This window comes from Bos javanicus, chromosome 5, assembly GCF_032452875.1.
Source record: "Bos javanicus breed banteng chromosome 5, ARS-OSU_banteng_1.0, whole genome shotgun sequence".
Lineage (NCBI taxonomy): Eukaryota > Metazoa > Chordata > Mammalia > Artiodactyla > Bovidae > Bos > Bos javanicus.
Window position 1 is genome coordinate 43617160 of NC_083872.1, and position 18811 is coordinate 43635970.

At 32.6% G+C, this 18811-nt stretch overlaps 1 protein-coding gene across 5 annotated transcripts in view; it reads right to left on the bottom strand.

Annotated features, from left to right (window-relative positions):
• The window catches only part of CNOT2 (CCR4-NOT transcription complex subunit 2), a 132136-nt gene that overhangs the window by 5324 nt on the left and 108001 nt on the right, over nucleotides 1-18811 (bottom strand). For all 5 annotated transcript variants that reach the window (XM_061416481.1, XM_061416479.1, XM_061416480.1 and 2 more), the window contains 11 exons: nucleotides 16146-16293; nucleotides 15213-15395; nucleotides 12894-12973; nucleotides 10049-10174; nucleotides 8143-8267; nucleotides 7054-7174; nucleotides 6801-6957; nucleotides 5597-5658; nucleotides 5458-5507; nucleotides 3563-3663; nucleotides 1701-1845 (listed from right to left, as the gene is read on the bottom strand). In XM_061416481.1, the coding sequence (XP_061272465.1) occupies nucleotides 1701-1845; nucleotides 3563-3663; nucleotides 5458-5507; nucleotides 5597-5658; nucleotides 6801-6957; nucleotides 7054-7174; nucleotides 8143-8267; nucleotides 10049-10174; nucleotides 12894-12973; nucleotides 15213-15395; nucleotides 16146-16293 (1298 nt within the window). The remainder of the gene's footprint in view (nucleotides 1-1700; nucleotides 1846-3562; nucleotides 3664-5457; nucleotides 5508-5596; nucleotides 5659-6800; nucleotides 6958-7053; nucleotides 7175-8142; nucleotides 8268-10048; nucleotides 10175-12893; nucleotides 12974-15212; nucleotides 15396-16145; nucleotides 16294-18811) is intronic.

The window sequence follows — 18811 nt, forward strand, 5'->3', positions numbered from 1 at the left end:
GCCAAGCAGTGCACTCAGTGTCTATGTGTGCCTGTGTAATCTCAATTAATCTACATGATAATCAGAGGCAAAAATCATTCTGATTTAAAAGATAAGGAAGAGAGAGAGAGAGAGAAGTTGCTCAGTCATGTCTGACTCTTTGTGACCCCCATGGACTGTAGCCTACCAGGCTCCTCCGTCCATGGGGTTTTTCAGGCAAGAGTACTGAAGTGGGTTGCCATTTCCTTCTCCAGGGGATCTTCCTGACCCAGGCATCGAACCCAGGTCTCCCACACTGCAGGCAGACGCTTTACCGTCTGAGCCACCAGGGAGAGGAAGCAGGTATGGAAAGGAAACTAGTACAAGGTCAAAGTATAAACAGCGGAAACAGGAGTTAAATTCAAATCCTGATACGACAGTTACGGTTTTACTTCATTATATTTATTAAAGAACAGGTAATATACACAATGTCCTGTATACTATTTGTAAGTAATTATTTGTATTTAACTAAAGGTTAGGTCATGAATCTACCTTTTAAAGTCAAGAGGTGCATATTAGAATTGTTAAAATAACTCAAGTACAGTGTAGAGTGGTATCTAGACTTGGACTGAGAAACAATGACACTTACCATTAGAGAAATACCCCAAAATATAATAATGAGAAAAGGTTTAACCTTTTGTATGTGTCGTCATCTTTTTTTTTTTTCTCGCCGCCGCCTCTTTCTGCCCCCTCATCTTTTTTTTTTTTAGCTCACCTTTTCAGTTTTTTTTTTTCATGTTTTATATGAAGTCTTTTAGGGATGTAAAATTTTGTAATAATTATCTGGTAAGCATCTTATCTTTTAAAAATATTTTACTCTTCAGTTTAGTAAAGCTGATTAAAAAAAAAACACTAAAAAATTATTCAATGAAAAGAAGTAGTTTTTTCTGTTTAAATTTAGTAAAACCAACAAAACTAACTCTTTAGTTTTTAATTCTTAAGATCTGTCAGTGGAAAGAACATTCAGAGAAATCCTGAAGTTATGAAATCAGACACTGTGAACTATATTTTCTACTAGGCAGAGTAAGTACCTACAAAAGGAACTAAACACAAATGTGTAATATGCCACAGCACTGATGAAAACTACATGTGGGACAGTTAGGTGTTTTTGTGAGGAAAAGTTGCAAACCAAAACAATTTTCCATTGGCTTCTTCCCCCCAGTTATTTCACATACTAGTCAAAGGAACAATCATGATTAATGCTTACCATTTTCTTTCTTTATATTTACTTGCAAATAAAAACTCAACCAAATTTCCTACAATGAGTGCAAGTGTTTAAAAAGTCTATGTCTATTTATATACTGGTTTTAAGAAAAAATCTCATATTTGCTTACTTTAAAGTAATAATAATATAAGAATACATGACCGGGATTGAAAGAGGGTATCTTTATTTTACAACTGAGCAGACACAAAAATATTTCAAATGTCACCAAGGCTTGTGAAAAATTACAAAATTTCTTACCAAGTTCAATCATTTTCCTAAACTACAGGTAAAATGAACTACTTCCAGATACTCTCCCAGAATTTAAAACAAGCCAAGGAGGTGGAGACAAAGGACTCAGCAAATATCTGGCACATTATTAGAATGGATGTACTGGTACATATAAACAGATAAAAGAAGACACTTCTTATTAAAATCTAGATTTATACATTTACACATTTGCACACGGAAAAAAATATACCTTAGCTACTTTCCTCCAGTTAAGACAGTCAAAGAAGTAATATGTTCCCCTCTCATATGTATTGGTTTTCATTGTTGGCTCCATGCCTGGTGCCCTGGTAATCCATACTCGTTCTTCTTTGTGGTATCTCCAATCACGGTTAAAACTTCAATTTTTAAGAGAAAAAGACAATTAATTTTTTCCTGTGGCTCATATCAAACATTTTCTACATCTTGTAAAACACTTTTCATAAAATAATCAACACAATAACTATATGAATATTGATGCTTCTTTACCCTGATTTTTATTGTTATTAAATACAAACCTAGTAAAATAAATATAGGAAACGACTTTTTAAATTTCTCCCAAAACCACACTCTTTAATTAATACACACATCTTTATTTTTATGCAAACAAAATGAGATCTTAAAAGCTCTACGAGCAATGTGATAAAAAATTTGGCAGACCAAATAAAGATCCAGTGTTCCAGAAACTTCACTCCTTTTTCATTCTTAATATTCAACAGAAATTGAGATATCTATTAAAACAAACAAAAATCTCAACTATTTGTGTTATTTTGTAAGAAACTAAATGCAAAGCCTATTTGAATTAACTAAATTCACATAAAATTTGTAACTAATTTTAAATTTTAAAATATTTAGAAAATTCTTAATGAGTGTATTACTTTTATTTTTTATTCAGATCTCATTGATCCTAAATTCTCAATAGCCCAAAGGATATCCATTAATATTCACATAAGAATTAATGACAGTTTACACCACCTGTAAACCAGGGAAGTAACATCCAAAGGAGGTAAATGTACCACAAAAAATGTCTCTGGTAGAACAAACCTCCATGCAAACAAATTCCCTCCTATCAATACAATGAGGAGTTATTTTAGACATATATTTTATATATGTTTATATATTTTTAGACATAAATAAGATATGAGACAGAACTGCCAGTGATGGATGAATGAATGACTGATGAATTTATTTATGTATGGAGTAAATCAAAAGGAACAAGTAACAAATGCTGTCTTACAAAAAATGAGGGAAAACATGGAAAAAAACAAATTCTCAACTGAGAAATTAAAAACAATTTATTACCAACACAGTGAATTTTACATTTTAAAAGTATCTGATCCAATGCCATTTATAGGAATGTTAATAATGTTAAATAATATGTTAATAATATAAAATACTTAACTCTATAAAAAGGTCTCCCAATCATTACGTCGTAAGTTTTTGCTAACAATTCACTTTATAGTAAACACGATTAATAGAATGTCTATTGCTAACAAAATGCTACCAACTGGACATATAAAAAAATGACACAGAATTTTTATTCTTAGAGCATCAGGTAAAAACAGAAATGCTCAGAAAAACAATATATTTAATGGACCCATTTCTTAATACTAGTTTATTTAAGTTGGCCAACAGGCTTCTGATAATAACTATGGAGTTCATTTTATCAATACTTCAAAATATACAAGAAATATGCATAGTGCCTTGCCCTTGTAGTGCTCAATATATATAATAAATGATGAAATTCACTGTCATTAGCATTAAGTGGTTCCACAAGGAGAAAGATGACCCACAGTTGTGGACCGTATCTTATACTTCATTTATTTATAAAAATCAGATTTACCAAATGCACAAATCAAGCTGATCCTGACCTCTTACAAATTTAGGGTTATTTAAGTTTGAAAATGCTTTTTATGTATACAGCTAAAAGCAAAACAACTTTAATTTCTTGATGAATATTTCCATTCTAAAAACAAAGACAAAGACAAAAACTACAGCCATTGTCATTAAAAAGAAAATCTTTTAGAACAAGATCTACCATAATAACAAAAGTTTTTAAAAATACTTTGAACATACAGCTCTACTGCAGCTAAAAGTTGTAATACGTCTCCTCCGTTCATGTAATAGAGATAGAAAAGAAGGTCTTCTCCGTATCGGCCAAGTTTTATTGCAGCCAGCTGGAAAAGATACATTATTCTGAAATGTAAAATGAGTCTGAAAATCCTAACATATAACTGATTCCACTAAAGTAAAAATGTAAAGATAAAACAGAAACTCCTCTCTGCAGCAGATAACTGCCATTACATGATTACAGAGGTAAGTTATATAATTTTAAAGGGGAGTTTCATCATTTGAATGACTAAAGTCACTGAACAATTATTTCTGATATATCTATTTTATGTATTAACAGGAGGAAAAAGCTAAATAGAACTTCTGAGCAAGCTCTAATGCTGTCTTACTTGAGGGTCTATTAATAATCAACGTGGCAATAATAGTGGAACACTGTGTTCAGCAAAAAAGGACTTACATTCAAGTCCTAGTTTCATTACTTACTAATATGACCGTATCCAAGTTCTGTAATGTGTCTGACCTTTCAATTATAAAACGTAGTCAACAATACCAACAAGAATTACTAAAAATGTAACTGAAATTAAGTGATAATGTGAATGCACTTTGTAGAGTGCTTGATACATACAAGCCTTAAATATTAACTGAATTTACAACTGAAAGTGGTTCACAAAATGGTTATGTACTTTTAGCAAAACACAGATAAGTATAAAAATCATAAAGGGATACATTCTTTATTTTGTTTAAATGGATGACTAAAAGATGGCTACTCTATATGTCACTCCACAGAGGAGAAACAACCGCCTAACAAACTATCAAACACAAGTTCAATAGTCTCAAATTCTAACATTAAAAATAAATATTTTTTTATCTCTTTATTTACACTTGTATTTAAATGTTTATTTAGTTATTGTTACACATTCTTGGAATGTCATTTTTCTCTCCTCTCATATTATCCCCATTCAAGCAACAGTCTTCAATGTGACAAATTATCCTAAAGCATTATTTCTTAAATTATTACAAGAAAAGGTTCTGGAACGCTCAGGTAATTGGAGCAATAAATGAGTGCTATCGTGGAAGTGGCAGCAAATCACATAATCCATAAACAGAAAAAACTAGCTCTACCTCATACTTCTTGTCTTCCATCTACTCAAGACATACTGACAAATACATGTTTCTCTTTACTTGCCTATCTGCAACGTCAATATCCATTTGACTACACAAACTGCGTGGTACAGATGCAGGACACTATTTATATATATTTATATTATACATATTTATACACGTAACACAAATATATAATTTTTAACAAATTATACGTATCCTTTCACATGACCAAAATCTAGTCCCCTAAAGCAGAAGTGTTTTCTTTCTTAGAATAATAATAAAAAGATTAAAGCTGTAAACTCTTAATAGTTACCTATTACTAGAAATTTAGGTAATTAAAAATAGAAAATGAGCCAAAAAAGTCAAAGATAATAGCTTTAAAATGTAATGTATTTTTTTCATTAAAAACATTGTAGTATTCATAAAGAAAAATCTTTCTTATTGATAGATACATAAAATGAAAATATCAGGAGGAAATTTTCAAATTTTCCATGTTACTTTGTTCCCATCAACTGTGGTTATGGTTACACCCTGTTATTAACAACGATAAAAAAGATTTTACTGGTCCTAACATTCTTTTTAAAATATTTAAAAAATATAACCCAGACCTCATCAAAACACAAGATTATAAACAAAAACAGAAATTAAATTGTTACATATAACAAAATGGACATACAAAAACATACCCCTGAGACCACTGCTAATTATTTCAAAAAACTATGCTGTCAGAATTGAAAAACAGTACCTAAAAACAGATAAATTCATGCTGACTGAGTAGAATAATAAACTACACTCACCTTATCCCTAATGTGAATGTTCGTTAAGTACTCAGATGGAACATGGAAGTCTGGATAATAAAATGAAAAAAGCCTTATTAACTGATTCTCAGTTACAAACACATTTTTTAAAGGTCTAAACAAAAATAGATTATCCTACCTATGTCTTGAGGTCGACAAGGTGAAGATGCCCAGGGTGATGCAAATTTGGGGTAGAGATTTCTGAATAAGGGGAAAAAAAACCATTCTGAAGTCCAAAGCAGAAAAAGAGATTTCTAATTTTATTTTAGGAAATCAGGAAAAACAATGACTTAATACATTAAGATGCGCATCCTCAAACTTTCAAGTTCTTTTCTTGGTTTTACTATGACTTACACAGCAGGAAACTGAAACAAGCTTAAAAAATATACTTCCATATGTGCACATTTGTATATATAAAAACTACTTCAACTCAGAATGCTTTAAATTCATTAATACTATGTCTTCAAGTAAAATTACTTTCCCATTTTTATAGCCAGAAAAAAAAGTAATTATTGCAAACAAAAGTTCAAATTCAGCAAACATTTACAAAGTATCTATTATTATATACCTGGCACTAGGTGCTTATACATTAGCAAGCCTAACAAAGATCATCAACAACATGAAACTTACTTTCTGATTGAGGATGGTGGTTTGGGAGGGAGACAGACAAAAACAACTGAGAAATGAAAAACATGAAGCAGCATGGCAGCACAGACAATCTTACAGACAAACTGAGGTTACCAAAAACGACAAAGTCAAAGGGATGACTAGAGGTGAGCAGCTGAGGTATCGTGAAGAGTAAAATTTCTGGAGGAGAGAAATTCAAAAAGCTGCGATTTCAGGGTTTAGGAAAGACTGCTGCTGCTGCTGCTGCTAAGTCGCTTCAGTCATGTCCGACTCTGTGCGACCCCATAGACGGCAGCCCACCAGGCTCCCCCGTCCCTGGGATTCTCCAGGCAAGAACACTGGAGTGGGTTGCCATTTCCTTCTGTAATGCATGAAAGTGAAAAGTGAAAGGGAAGTCGCTCTGTCCTGCCCGACTCTCAGCGACCCCATGGACTGCAGCCTACCAGGCTCCTCCGTCCATGGGATTTTCCAGGCAAGAGTACTGTAGTGGGGTGCCATTGCCTTCTACTATATATGTGTATATAGAAACTGCCAAATTATAAGAGGAATATTACTATAAAGTGAGAGTGATACAGCAACTAACATAAGAGGGGATGACCCAGAGTCAGCAGATATCAGCAACTATGAGTGGTAGAAGATGATACAATTCGAACACGTACATTAAAAACTGTAGGGAGGTATTATACACAAATATAGAAGAAAAGAAAAAAACTTACTCGGGAGAGTTCAGATTGAGGCCTAATGTTGTTAAGTCACTTCCTAATGCAAGATGTACCATTCCTGGGTCTGTCTCTGCTGCCCTGATAAATGTTAACAGGCCAATCATTCCAAATTGGTCCGTCACCATCCCTTGGGGAATGTTAGTAACCCGACCTGGATAAGAAAAACATAGTCGTTTCTATCTTTTAGGAAAAAGGAAATAAATAAATAAATTCTATAGTATCTTTGATATATTCTATAGAGTCTCACCATCAGGTAACACCTGGATCCCTTTTTTCTGCTGGTTATTATTTTGTGTCGTTGAACTTTTATCTCCAGGGAATTTGGGTCCATCTGTACTTGAAGTTGTCTTGCCAGATGTATTCAAATTCTAACAGGATAAAAAAAATTAAATGTGACGTTAAAATCTGTTAAGTGTAAAAATTTCAAGTTCATATAGTAATACTTTTTTACTCATTTTTATTATATTTAAGTTGGCCGTAAATTATTGTCTATTCTTCAAGTTCTACATGAAATTTTTTGTCTCCACAATTGTTCCATGGTATACAAATAAACCCTGTATTATACACCTTTGAGCATTTAAAGGACAAGAAATATATGGAAAATATTATTTATCTCGGATCTTCAGTCACAGACCAAAAAATCCGTCTCTCTATCTTAGAACTATTTGCTACAGGATACACTTGAAGTTATATTTCTCAATACCTTTATTTAGAAGACAAACTAAACATAGTATATTACCTAAAATAGCACCAAAAAAACCTCCAAGGTAAATCAGAATATATGAATCTTTAAAATTCATATCTATTTTAATTCTTACCCAATAATCTTCTTTATCAATTATTTTAACAATATACACCTTCCATCACACACACACACACACAAAAGCACTATTTTCATTGAAATGTGGAAGAAATAAACACAATCGTTAAGTCAGAAACAGGAAGCTGAGTTGGTTGAATCAACACAGGAATAAAAATGTGTATAAAGATTCTTCAAGGAGAAAACTTACTCAAGAAAAACACAGCTCCTTAGAAGGCTATAATATCAAACTTCATGGGATCCAGCTGACAGGGACTATAATAAAAGTCTACATTAACTCTGAGAAGTTCAACAGAAATTTGCAAACCTATATGAAATAGGAGAAAAATAGGCTATCTTCTAAGTTACAAAGGTTTTCCACAGTTTTCAGAAGTTATATTACTACAGATATTCAAAATAAATAATTTTCTAATAGTATTTAATGTGTCCTTAATACAGACTATAAAACTATTAATATAAGAGAAATCTGAAGGGAAAAAACTATGTAACTCACATAGATAATTCTCAGTTACTTACAGATTTACTGTCATCGTTACTTGATGTTGGATCTTTATAACTGGAACCAGGTAATGCTGGAAAATCTTCATTGTGTATTGAGAAGTCCTGGGATTGCTCATTTGCTGGTTTTGTTACCATTCCAACTATATAATGAAAATAATCCAGAGAATTGCAATTGATATTTATGAAATTTTGCTACAAATTATAAAAAGTTAACTTCCCTCATGATAATATACCAAAAGGAATTTTTTTTATTATGCTATGAAAACACACTTCAAAAAATTAGTATTCTGGATAACAATGAATAACTAAATTTTATATAATTGATTAATAACTAAAATATACAAAATAATACAAGGGAAATAAGTGCTAATCCCATAATTCTAATCTAATGTCACACATAGATGCTGAAAAAACATAATCTGATATTGGTAACAATTATTAAAACTTTTTGTTTAAAAGCTTGCTTTAAATATTTGTCTAGTTACTATAAATACCAGTTAATTGTCAAATAGCAAATGAACAGAATAAATTTTAAAGAAAATGTCAGTATTCTACTTGAAAGTGACTTACAGAGTGAGCAAATTGCAATCAATTATAAAACAACTCCATATTATTTCAGATTTTCTTGGACTCCATGTAATAGATGTAAAACATGCAAGAACTGGGAAGTAATCCTCCCACTATACTTGGCATTAGTCAGGCCCTTATTGGAGAACAATATCCAGTTTGGGGCTCCACAATTCAAGAACGATATGGAGAAACTAGAGATGGTCCAAGGAGAGCAACGGGAATGATTAAAGGGATGAAAAAATGGACCTATGAGGAAAGGTTAAAAACATTAGAGTCTGAACTGAGAATCAAGTAGCTAGGTACTCAACTTCCAGGGCAGATCATTTTTGCTTTTTTGGTGGGGAGGAAGGCTAATTAGGAAACATTTGAAAGTGAATAATAAAGTTTTCCCTTCTTCACATATTATTATTTGTATTCATATTCCGAAAGTAACATAAAACCATGTTGGTTGAAAATGGGAAAAGCAAGTATCTTAGAACTGATGAAATGATCCCTTTAAGTTCATTGTTTTTGCTATTAGTCTTTATCACATTCTACCAAAAGGAAACAATTATGTGCAAAGGATACAAAAAAATATGGTTACATTGCTGTTACATAATTTCCATGTCTAGCCAAATCTCTTTTATTAAAGATAGTGAAAAAGGGTATTAGTGGTGACCAAGAGTCTACACAAACTATATATACATGACCCATAAGCAGTTCTCAACAGGAGGCGATTTTTTGTTTGCATGAGACATGTGTCAACATCTGTGGTTGTCACAATGGCTGGGGAGGAGGGGGGCGGGGAGGGGGGCGTGCACAAAGGGTGGGAGTAGGGGTTGGGGTGCTACTGGGCATTGAGTAGGCTAGGGCAGGAATGCTGATAAACATTCTGTATTGCACAGGACAGCCTCTCATTTACAAGAAACTATTCATATGTCAGTAGTGTGGAGGTTGAGAAACTGGCTTAGAAAATCATCAGTGTATGGTTAGTCATTATTAATTACTAGGAATGTGAGAATGTATTCTTAAAAAAAAAAAGTGTGATGAACTGAACAAAGGCAAACCATAGATTATTAAGGTGTACTAAGGCAGAAATGCCAGAAGAAAATAACTTCTGAATACCAATGAAGACTTCCTTTTGGGGTTTCTATACAAATTAAGTTTTCCCATTTAATTCTGCTATCATGGTATTCTGGGAAGAAAAAGCACTTTGCATTTATCGACTCTGACAAAACTACATTGCTCTGATTAGAAAACACATAAATCCATGTGTGTACACACACATGCATGCAAATATACACATATGTGTGTGTGTGTGTGTGTAACAGAAAATTTTCACTAGCCATCCATAAAAAGCTTAATTAATTACCATAAGGAGCTCTTCCAGCCAAGGGGTTTATTAATGGAGTTGGGTTACCACTTCCTTCCCTTCTGTTTCGGTCTGCTAATGCTGGAAAATCTGAAAGGTCCAATCCTGTCACATTTTCACTTCCATCTAAATAAGAAGAAACAAACTAGTTACTGCTCTACAAACATTTTAAAGAGATTATTACTAACTATAATAAAATTTGAAATGACAGTGTCTTCTTCCTAAACAATGTACAGCACTGTACTTGGTATATGTAAATGTACAATAAATATTTGTGGATTGACTTCACGTGAAAGAATTTATGAACAACTCAGCAAAGCAGTATGTATCTACTACATAATAACAATCCCAAATCCTAGAGACTTAAGATAGATAATAAGGAGTAAGGTGGTACATTATTTCCCCTGTGAAAGATGGTACTCAAGTTATATAAGTACTCAACCTATAACTTGATTAGTAAGAGGGGAGACTGTTGTGATAAAATTGCTCTTTTCACTATATTCAAAAACAGAGGTTGTATCTGGAATGCTTGGAGCTTCATTTCTAACACTGGTGAAATGTTATGACATTTGTAATGACAGTGCCTCCTGCAAATGGTCTGAATCATATTTGAGGCACAAGCAATGGGAACAGAATCCCTAAGGATATTTTTGGTCTCTTTGGCCTATTCCATATACAAATGTGTATACATGTGAGTATGTGAATGTGTGTATTTTGCAGTTGAGAGTGTAAGTAGGGTGGAGAACATAGGACACATGGAGAGCTCCCATGTCTGGTGAGTGAATTGTATGAGAATATGACACAAAGCCCAGAAGTTTATATTACCTATTACACAGTAGGCGCTCAATAAATTGAATAAATAAAATATCTGTTCATTCTGAATTTTAAAATATCAGTTTCTTTCCTTTAAAAACTAAAATTTAATCCAACATTTCTATTTTGCCTATTTTAATCATTACTTTGATCTCTTCTCAATGTGTTAATTATTCTAATATTCTAACAATATTATATTCTTAATTTTTGAAGAATTTATTTTCTATCTTACTGTTAGTATGCACTATAGTTTTTCTTTGATTTGTCTCATCTAGTGTATTATAACCATTTTCAATTTATTTGCCCCCTCTTTAAGTTTATTTTAATTTTTCTCTAATTTTCATAACTAGAAGGATCTCAGAAAGAAACAACTAAGATTACTCTGTTCATAGAAAACAGTTACATAGAAAACAGTTCATAGAAAACAGTTCCAAGTCAGGTGACAATTTAAAATTATGAAGGGTAAAAGATAAAATAATTCAAACCCAATGCTTTTAAAGAAACTGCAGCTTATGAATTCTGAATTCTAAACAGGCATTATATAAAAAGGCAACAATACATATCAATAGCTTATCTAGTACTTTAAAAAGTAATCTCTCTTGAATTACTTGATTATGAATTCTAACTATAAACTTACAGTAAGCATTAACTTTTAAGATGGAGTTTAAATTTGGCATATATTATTTAAAAATAACTAAAAACTATTAACTCACAAATTTTTATTTTTAGGGTAAGACTTGGAAACAACTTTCCTAGTGTAAAATATACTTAGTTAAAAATGACTTAAAAAAATAAACGTAAAATTTACGTAAGTGTATAAACCATATTTCAGAATATAAGATGGCACTGTGAGACACACTGTCACTTTACGGTTCATTTATGAGGGAAAAAACCTAGCTAATTAAATTATGATATGCATCCTAATTTCAGAGATACTTAAATAACCCACTCCAGTATTCTTGCCTGGAGAATCCCATGGATGGAGGAGCCTGGTAGGCTACAGTCCATGGGGTCGCAAAGAGTCGGAAACGACTGAGCGACTTCACTTTCACTTTAAACATGAAAAAAAGTGCTTCTGAGAAACAATGGAATATGGTACTTCATATCAAAACACAAAACTTCAAATGCAAAAAACTGAAATTCTGAAGTGTCACTTGGTCAATCCAGGTTGCTACTAAACATACAATAATGTTGAAAAATTAAAAGCCGATAGCCAGAACTATCATTTCAGTTGCTAATCTTCTCATGCTTCCACACACACCCCGTTTCACTGATCATTCTTTCACCTTCCACTTCCTTTACTGTATTCCTCTCTCAACAATCATACTCATTTTTGCTCCTATGACAACATCCTTCATTTGCTTTCTCAGGAAAGGGTCTGGAGGCAAGTGTGGAAGAAGATAAAACCTGAAGCAGAATAGTAACAAAGCCTCCTGTTCTCTTCTGTCTGAAGCCAGCTGATAAAAGAAACCAATAGACTGCAAAAATTCGTTACTGTCAAAATCAGAATTGGCTTTCTATGTACTTAAATTTTGAATTTTACACATAAAACCGGATTAAAAATTTATGAGTTAAATGTAAAAATTAGTATTATTAAAACTATTAGAAAAAACTGTAAGTGCTCCATATAGTTTTAAAGGTTTCTTCAACCTGGGTCTCTATAGCCAGAATGCCACAATGCTCAACCTAGTTTAGACTATAGTAAAAGGAATGAGGATAAGAAAAGCTCTTGAAGCAAAGATTCTGAGGCACAAATATAGACTAAGTTAACATTCATGCTTTCTCCAGGTGTTAAGGAAACAAATCTGAGGTTTTAACACTGCTATACCATGCCAAGTGAAAAAATATATTTAACTATCTTTTAACTACTGACTGAATTAAATCCTATTTCCTGTCAAATTCTCCCCTAAATTAAGTTCTATCATTTAAACACAAAAATTCCTTTAATTATTTTAAGACTAGTATGTTGAACTGCTTTATATTTCAAGATCTATCATATTTTTATAGGGTACTAGCTCCAGAATAAGCTTACCTGTTCCATTAAAAATGTTACTTGATAAGGAGTTATTCATTCCAAATGCCTGATTTCTGTTCATTCCAAATCCAGACATACTGGGTACATAGAAAATAATTTTAGATATACAGTAAGAACACTAACTTTCAGATGAAGAAAAACAAGTGTTTACTTTTGATCTCCTCATATAAAACAACATGTCTAAAAACAAACACTAATTTTATTTTTGAGTTGAATATTTTTATTTAAAGGTTCCCTAAAATCCTTCCATGAACAACTGAGAACCAAAACGATCAGTTAAAAAACAAAAAGCAAAGAATTTATATAAGGCTTGAGGAAAATAGATTAAGGGTATCATTCTGTGTACTTGGCGAGTCAACTTACTGAATATACTGAAAGAAGTAACTAAACTCAAAAACAGGTGATTTAGTTTAAGACTATTCTTGAATATTTGTTTTTCTTTCACTACTGGTAAAATGTGCTATTATTACTTTTCATAAAAGGTTTTCATTCATGTAGTCTGTCTTTTCCCAACTAGAATGGATAGAGTTCATGTCAGACACACGTTTGCATCTCTTTGCCCTTAGTATTCAGGAGGATACAAAAGGCACTCAATAAATGTTTAGTTGACCTGAATTAAATGGTGCTTTTCTTTAACTGAATTCAGTGTTCTAAAACACATCATTCTTATCAAGTGTATCTTTTAGTTATTTTTAAAAAAAATCTCTCCATAGTACCCTTAATTCTAAATTAAGGTACTTGGTAATAAATAGTTAATCAAAGCCTCCCTTTTCTACACAAGCCTAAAGATGGGAAAACAAACAAAAAATAAGGTTGAATTTAAAGTGAGGTCAGAGTAATTAAACACATCAAAAAGAACTGTTAATGCAAGTTCTACAATGAAAGAATGCATTTTTAACATCAAACAGTCTGATAAAAAGACAGTTGTATTAGTGTTATGAGTAAGGTTAAATCAAAGATGCCAGGGTTTGTTTTTTTTTTTGCCTAGATTTGGAAAACTAACTATAGCCAAAGCTAAACAATATTTTCATAAAATAATGCAGCTGGTGAAACAATACTCTAGGAGAAGAGCAGAAAAGTCAACAGAAAGTTTTGTTTAATAGCATATTAGAACTGCTGACGATAGACCTACCCTCAAACATTGAATAAGCAGTAAGAGATGAAAACATTCCATAATAATACATCTTATCAATAGTACTAAGCAGGGCTTCAGAGACCCACACTTCATTGACAATTTATAAGAAAATTTACAAGCAAAGTATTTACAACTAGAATGTGAAAAAACATGGGAAAGCAAAAATTTAAATATACATTCAATGACATACTACAAGAATGCAGAAAGATGTGTTAAAGCCCAAGAAGTATTACATGATTAGGAAACTGTCAAGAAGATGAGTCTTGAGAACCCTTTACAGAAATAACTTTGGTAAAAATTAAAAGAGCAGCCAAAATTATAAAAGAAATGCTCATATAAGTCTTAAAGTAAGAACTGGAGGTTATGGGATGAACATTAAATTGGAAATGTGCTAATAACCTATTTTTATTCAGAATTTACAAGTACTAAATAAGAGAAAGTGAATTAAATGAGTATCATGATAGCACCTACATCCTTTACCCACTATGCTGCCCATTAAAAAAAGATCAAACTAAAATATCACTTTCACAGTAAAGAAAGCCCTGTATTACAGACATAATGCTCATAGAACTTATCTGAACAGCTTTAAAATCCTAACAAAATATGTAACTTTTTCATATTGTTAACTTTTATGCATAGCAGTATAACAGTGCAAAAAAAGGAGTGAAAAGCACAAATTCTTCTTTTTGTTTTAAATCCCAGGACATGACACTATTTCAAATACTACAGATGTAGTCTTCAAAAAGTCTTTGGTCAGTAAGTCTCCAAAGAACAAAACAGAAATTCGGTCGAAAAGGAACTTAACCAAAGGATAAATGAAGCAAGGCAATAATAATATTTCCAGTGCTATTCATAAATATGGAGCTCTTACCACAGAGGCGACCAGCCTCATTTAATAGAGGAAGGACATTTCAACAAAAATTTTGCTGGTAGGCAACCTAACAACAATCCTTTTCTAACAACAGCAACAAAAAGCAAACTGATTCTCAGAAGAGTATGTCTTTAAGTTTGGGAGTTTAAGTTGCTATGTGTAACAAAAAGAGAAGCTTTGGTCAAAATATATGATGAAACATACTTATGAAACAGAAGCCAAGACTCAAGAACAGAACGTTGAATATGAAAAGGCAAATTTGAAAATACCCAGAAATAACAATTATACACAGTATCAATAAATATCTTACCTGTTCACAGTAAAAGGTTGTCGAGAAGGCTGCTGCTTTGGCATACATATTATGCTCGGCGAGCTTCTGTTGGGGCTACCTAACCCTGAACTGCTCATGCTATTTGTCCTGCTAGGAATTCCAATGCCCTGACCAACCTGGGAGTGGTTCATCATATTCCTAGGATTCATAGGCAAAATACCCCTGAAAAAGAAGTCCAGTATACTAAATAAGCTCTCTATAATCACTCATTAAAATTCTCTGTAAATAATCAGTTGACCTAACCCTAGAATTTCAGATATACGTTCAAATTGCATTGTAAATTTTTATTCATTTAATTCTTTTATCTGGTCATTTGAAAAGAAAAAAAGCTTTTTGAAAAGTCAAAGTAAACAAACCAATAAGAAAGGGCAAATTATAGAAGAATATATGGTGATAGCAAAGATGAGAGAACTATTGGTGTGACTATCACATAAAATACAAACATATTTCACATATATATTTTGAATAATTTCATTTCAAATGTATGTCATTCTATCTTAATACTAATATGCATCATTTTTGTGATCTGCTTTATTTTATTCTCACTAGAACAATGGATGTGTGGTGAGGGAGCAATAAATAGAATCATCTGAGGAGTGATTTGAAATTGCACATTCTCCTTTGAGAAAGAGAGTTTGCTTTTTTGAAAAAAAGCTCCCCAGGTGGTGATTAATCCTTGATACCCATCCCAGCTGATAACCAGTATGCTAGCTGCAAGATAAAAGCATCCTACACTATACTTATCAATTTGCAATGAAATTAAATGAGCATAGGGTATCAACTTTCTTTTCCTCAGTGAAAGGCACTGAACCAGAAAATCAAATAAATAGTTACTTTATTAAAAAATTAAAAAGCTCGCTTACTCTACAAAGATACATTTTGAGAAATATTCTGGTCCATCAACATAAATACCTGCTTGGAGATGGAGGCGTGTGAAGTGACATTGTTGGTACCCCTGTTGTTGGCGTGACGTGGCTCGGTAACTGAGTGCCTTGTGATAAGCTGCGATTTAACTGAGGGGTATTGTTGCTCATCCCCCTCATTGGAAGGCCTAGTGCACCTATTAAAAAAATTCAGAAGAAGGAAATTCATTGCCATCAGGAATGAAATTGCTATCCATCTTCTGGAGTTGGTAATATAAAACATTTAAAAATGACCTAACGTAAAATAATATGCAAATTTTAAATGGAAATATTCAATTCACTCCAAATGGACTCTAATCTGATTTTAACAAAAATGTTTGTCTGAAATTTAATATTATGAATTTTCATATTGCTTTCATTTTTCTATTTTTCCTTCTTTGCTTTCATCTATCTTCTTTTCATATTTCTATTTTACAATACACTATGTCTGCCAATAACAAATTAGATGACTTGTTTCAATAAAAACATTTTGTACAAATATGCCTTTAAGAAATTTGCAATCTTGTGTTTTTATGTTTTAAATCATAACTGAGTTACACAGACATTAATCCCCACTTTGCTGAAGTAGTTTAAATTTTTATTTGATCCTTTCTAAATGCATTTAAGAAATAGTTTATTTACTACTATTTACACATACATATTTTTCAACATTACAATTTTTATAAACACAATATGTCAGCAACTGTTAAAAACTCAACCTGATATAGCTATGAGAAAGGAATGCATAATATTTCAAAAGATTTCAAAGTACAGTGACCTTCTATTTATCTACCATTGATGGGGCCAGATGTGAGGTTAGATGTGTTCAAATATGTGTACTTTTAAAAAACTATTGAGTTTACCACTCAGAAACAAAACATTAAAATAAAAATCAACCAATTGGGATAAATCGTTTCCTGCCTTGTGTTAATATAAAATGATATCAATTATTATTTTCTGAATAATTCAGAATAATTATCATAGATATTTAATGTCCTAGATGCTTTCCTCCCCTTTTATCCCTCAAAAGTAAGGATGTTCAGCTATCACTTATGTTGTCATCACACCTGCCTGTGAATGCCAATATGCCTCCTTTCCTCTATCCTCATACTTTTTGATGCCTTCTGTTTCTAGTCTGCTGTGGAATGGCCTATCAGTCAACCACACTTATTCTGAACTGGAGATTAAATAAAAATGGCAAGATAGAATGAAAGTTAATGAATAAGAGGATTTTAGCACAAAGCATCGGACTCCCTCCCCCTCTTTCTGGTCGAACCTGAATATTTTGAAACTATGACTTCCAAAAATTGGAATATATTGTATATGTTCTGAATATTTTCCTTCAAATATCTTTGCAAATTTATCTTCTGGCATAACAGTGTACCACTTTGTAATTTGGGGTACCAGTGAATCCCGAAGATTTAGCTGGAATCTGTCAGCTTCAGTACTCAGCTTGTAGCCTAACTGCTTCTCAGCTGAATGAAGCCAACAAATCCAATTTAATATAACTACTACATTCTATATATACTTATATTCCATGAAGACCTGAGCTTGATTCTGTTATTCTTTAAGTCACATACATAAAGGGAACTGAACTAGATTATATGTTGGTTTAGTCATTATATGTATGTCTGGTCACTACAAGTTTTGTGACCTTGAGTATACCACTAGCTACAGCCACTTGCTCTGAATTTAGGATAAAATAAGGAGGAACAAGAGATTAAAAACCAGCCTACACAAGATTTCTTCGGAAGTCATAAGTCTTTGCCTTTTCTCAAGCACATTAGCTTTCCTCTAAGCCCTCTAGATGCTTCTCCCATAATGAACCACCAACGTGACACTTTTCACATCACTTACTAAGCAACCATCTATTGAGGGCCTAACGTGTCAAGCACTATGTGAGCTGTTGGGGATACGGCAGTGAACAAGACAGAAAAAGCTCACATCCTTCTCCCTAAATATGCTGTCCTAAAGTCAGCTATAGCTGTAAATTTCCCACAGGAATGTGTTTCTCACAGTTACTGACCACCAAGAAACATGCAATTTTAGAACTTGAAGGGACCTTAGAGATCACCTAATCCAATGTTCACATTTTACAGATGAGGAACCTGAGCCTCTGGTAAGTTAACTGACTTCTCCAAGGTGACTCAAAGAACCAAGATTAGAATTTAGATTTCTTAGCTCCTGGTGTTCTTAATTGGAACCCTATGGGAAACCAATTAAACAGTAAATGAGCACCCTTGTGAGTACTTACTGACTTGTAACACCCTTTATCTAGTCTTTTTCTCTTGCTTTCTTTTCCTGAACATGTTTACTTCTCTTCAAACGTTTTCTAAACCAATGTATCTTATCTCTCCCCTCCATTTACTTTCTCATCTTCTCTATATCTGTCAAGTTTCTTTTTCCTCTAGATTCACTTTCCCTTCCCATTTCATTCTCTTTATACCTTCATCATTATAAATAAACATACATGTTCAAAAGAACTGCACCCTTTTGGCTCTTCAGTAGGCTCTTCTAAAGACTCAAGAGATTTGTTTACTTCAACCCTTCATATACTATGCTGTACTATGAAAATATATAACTTGAGAAATATTGTCGAGACTGCAGATTATCTGACCATTATCAAAATAACTTCTGGAGAAGGAAACAAGAATGGGAAAGATAATTTATTTAATT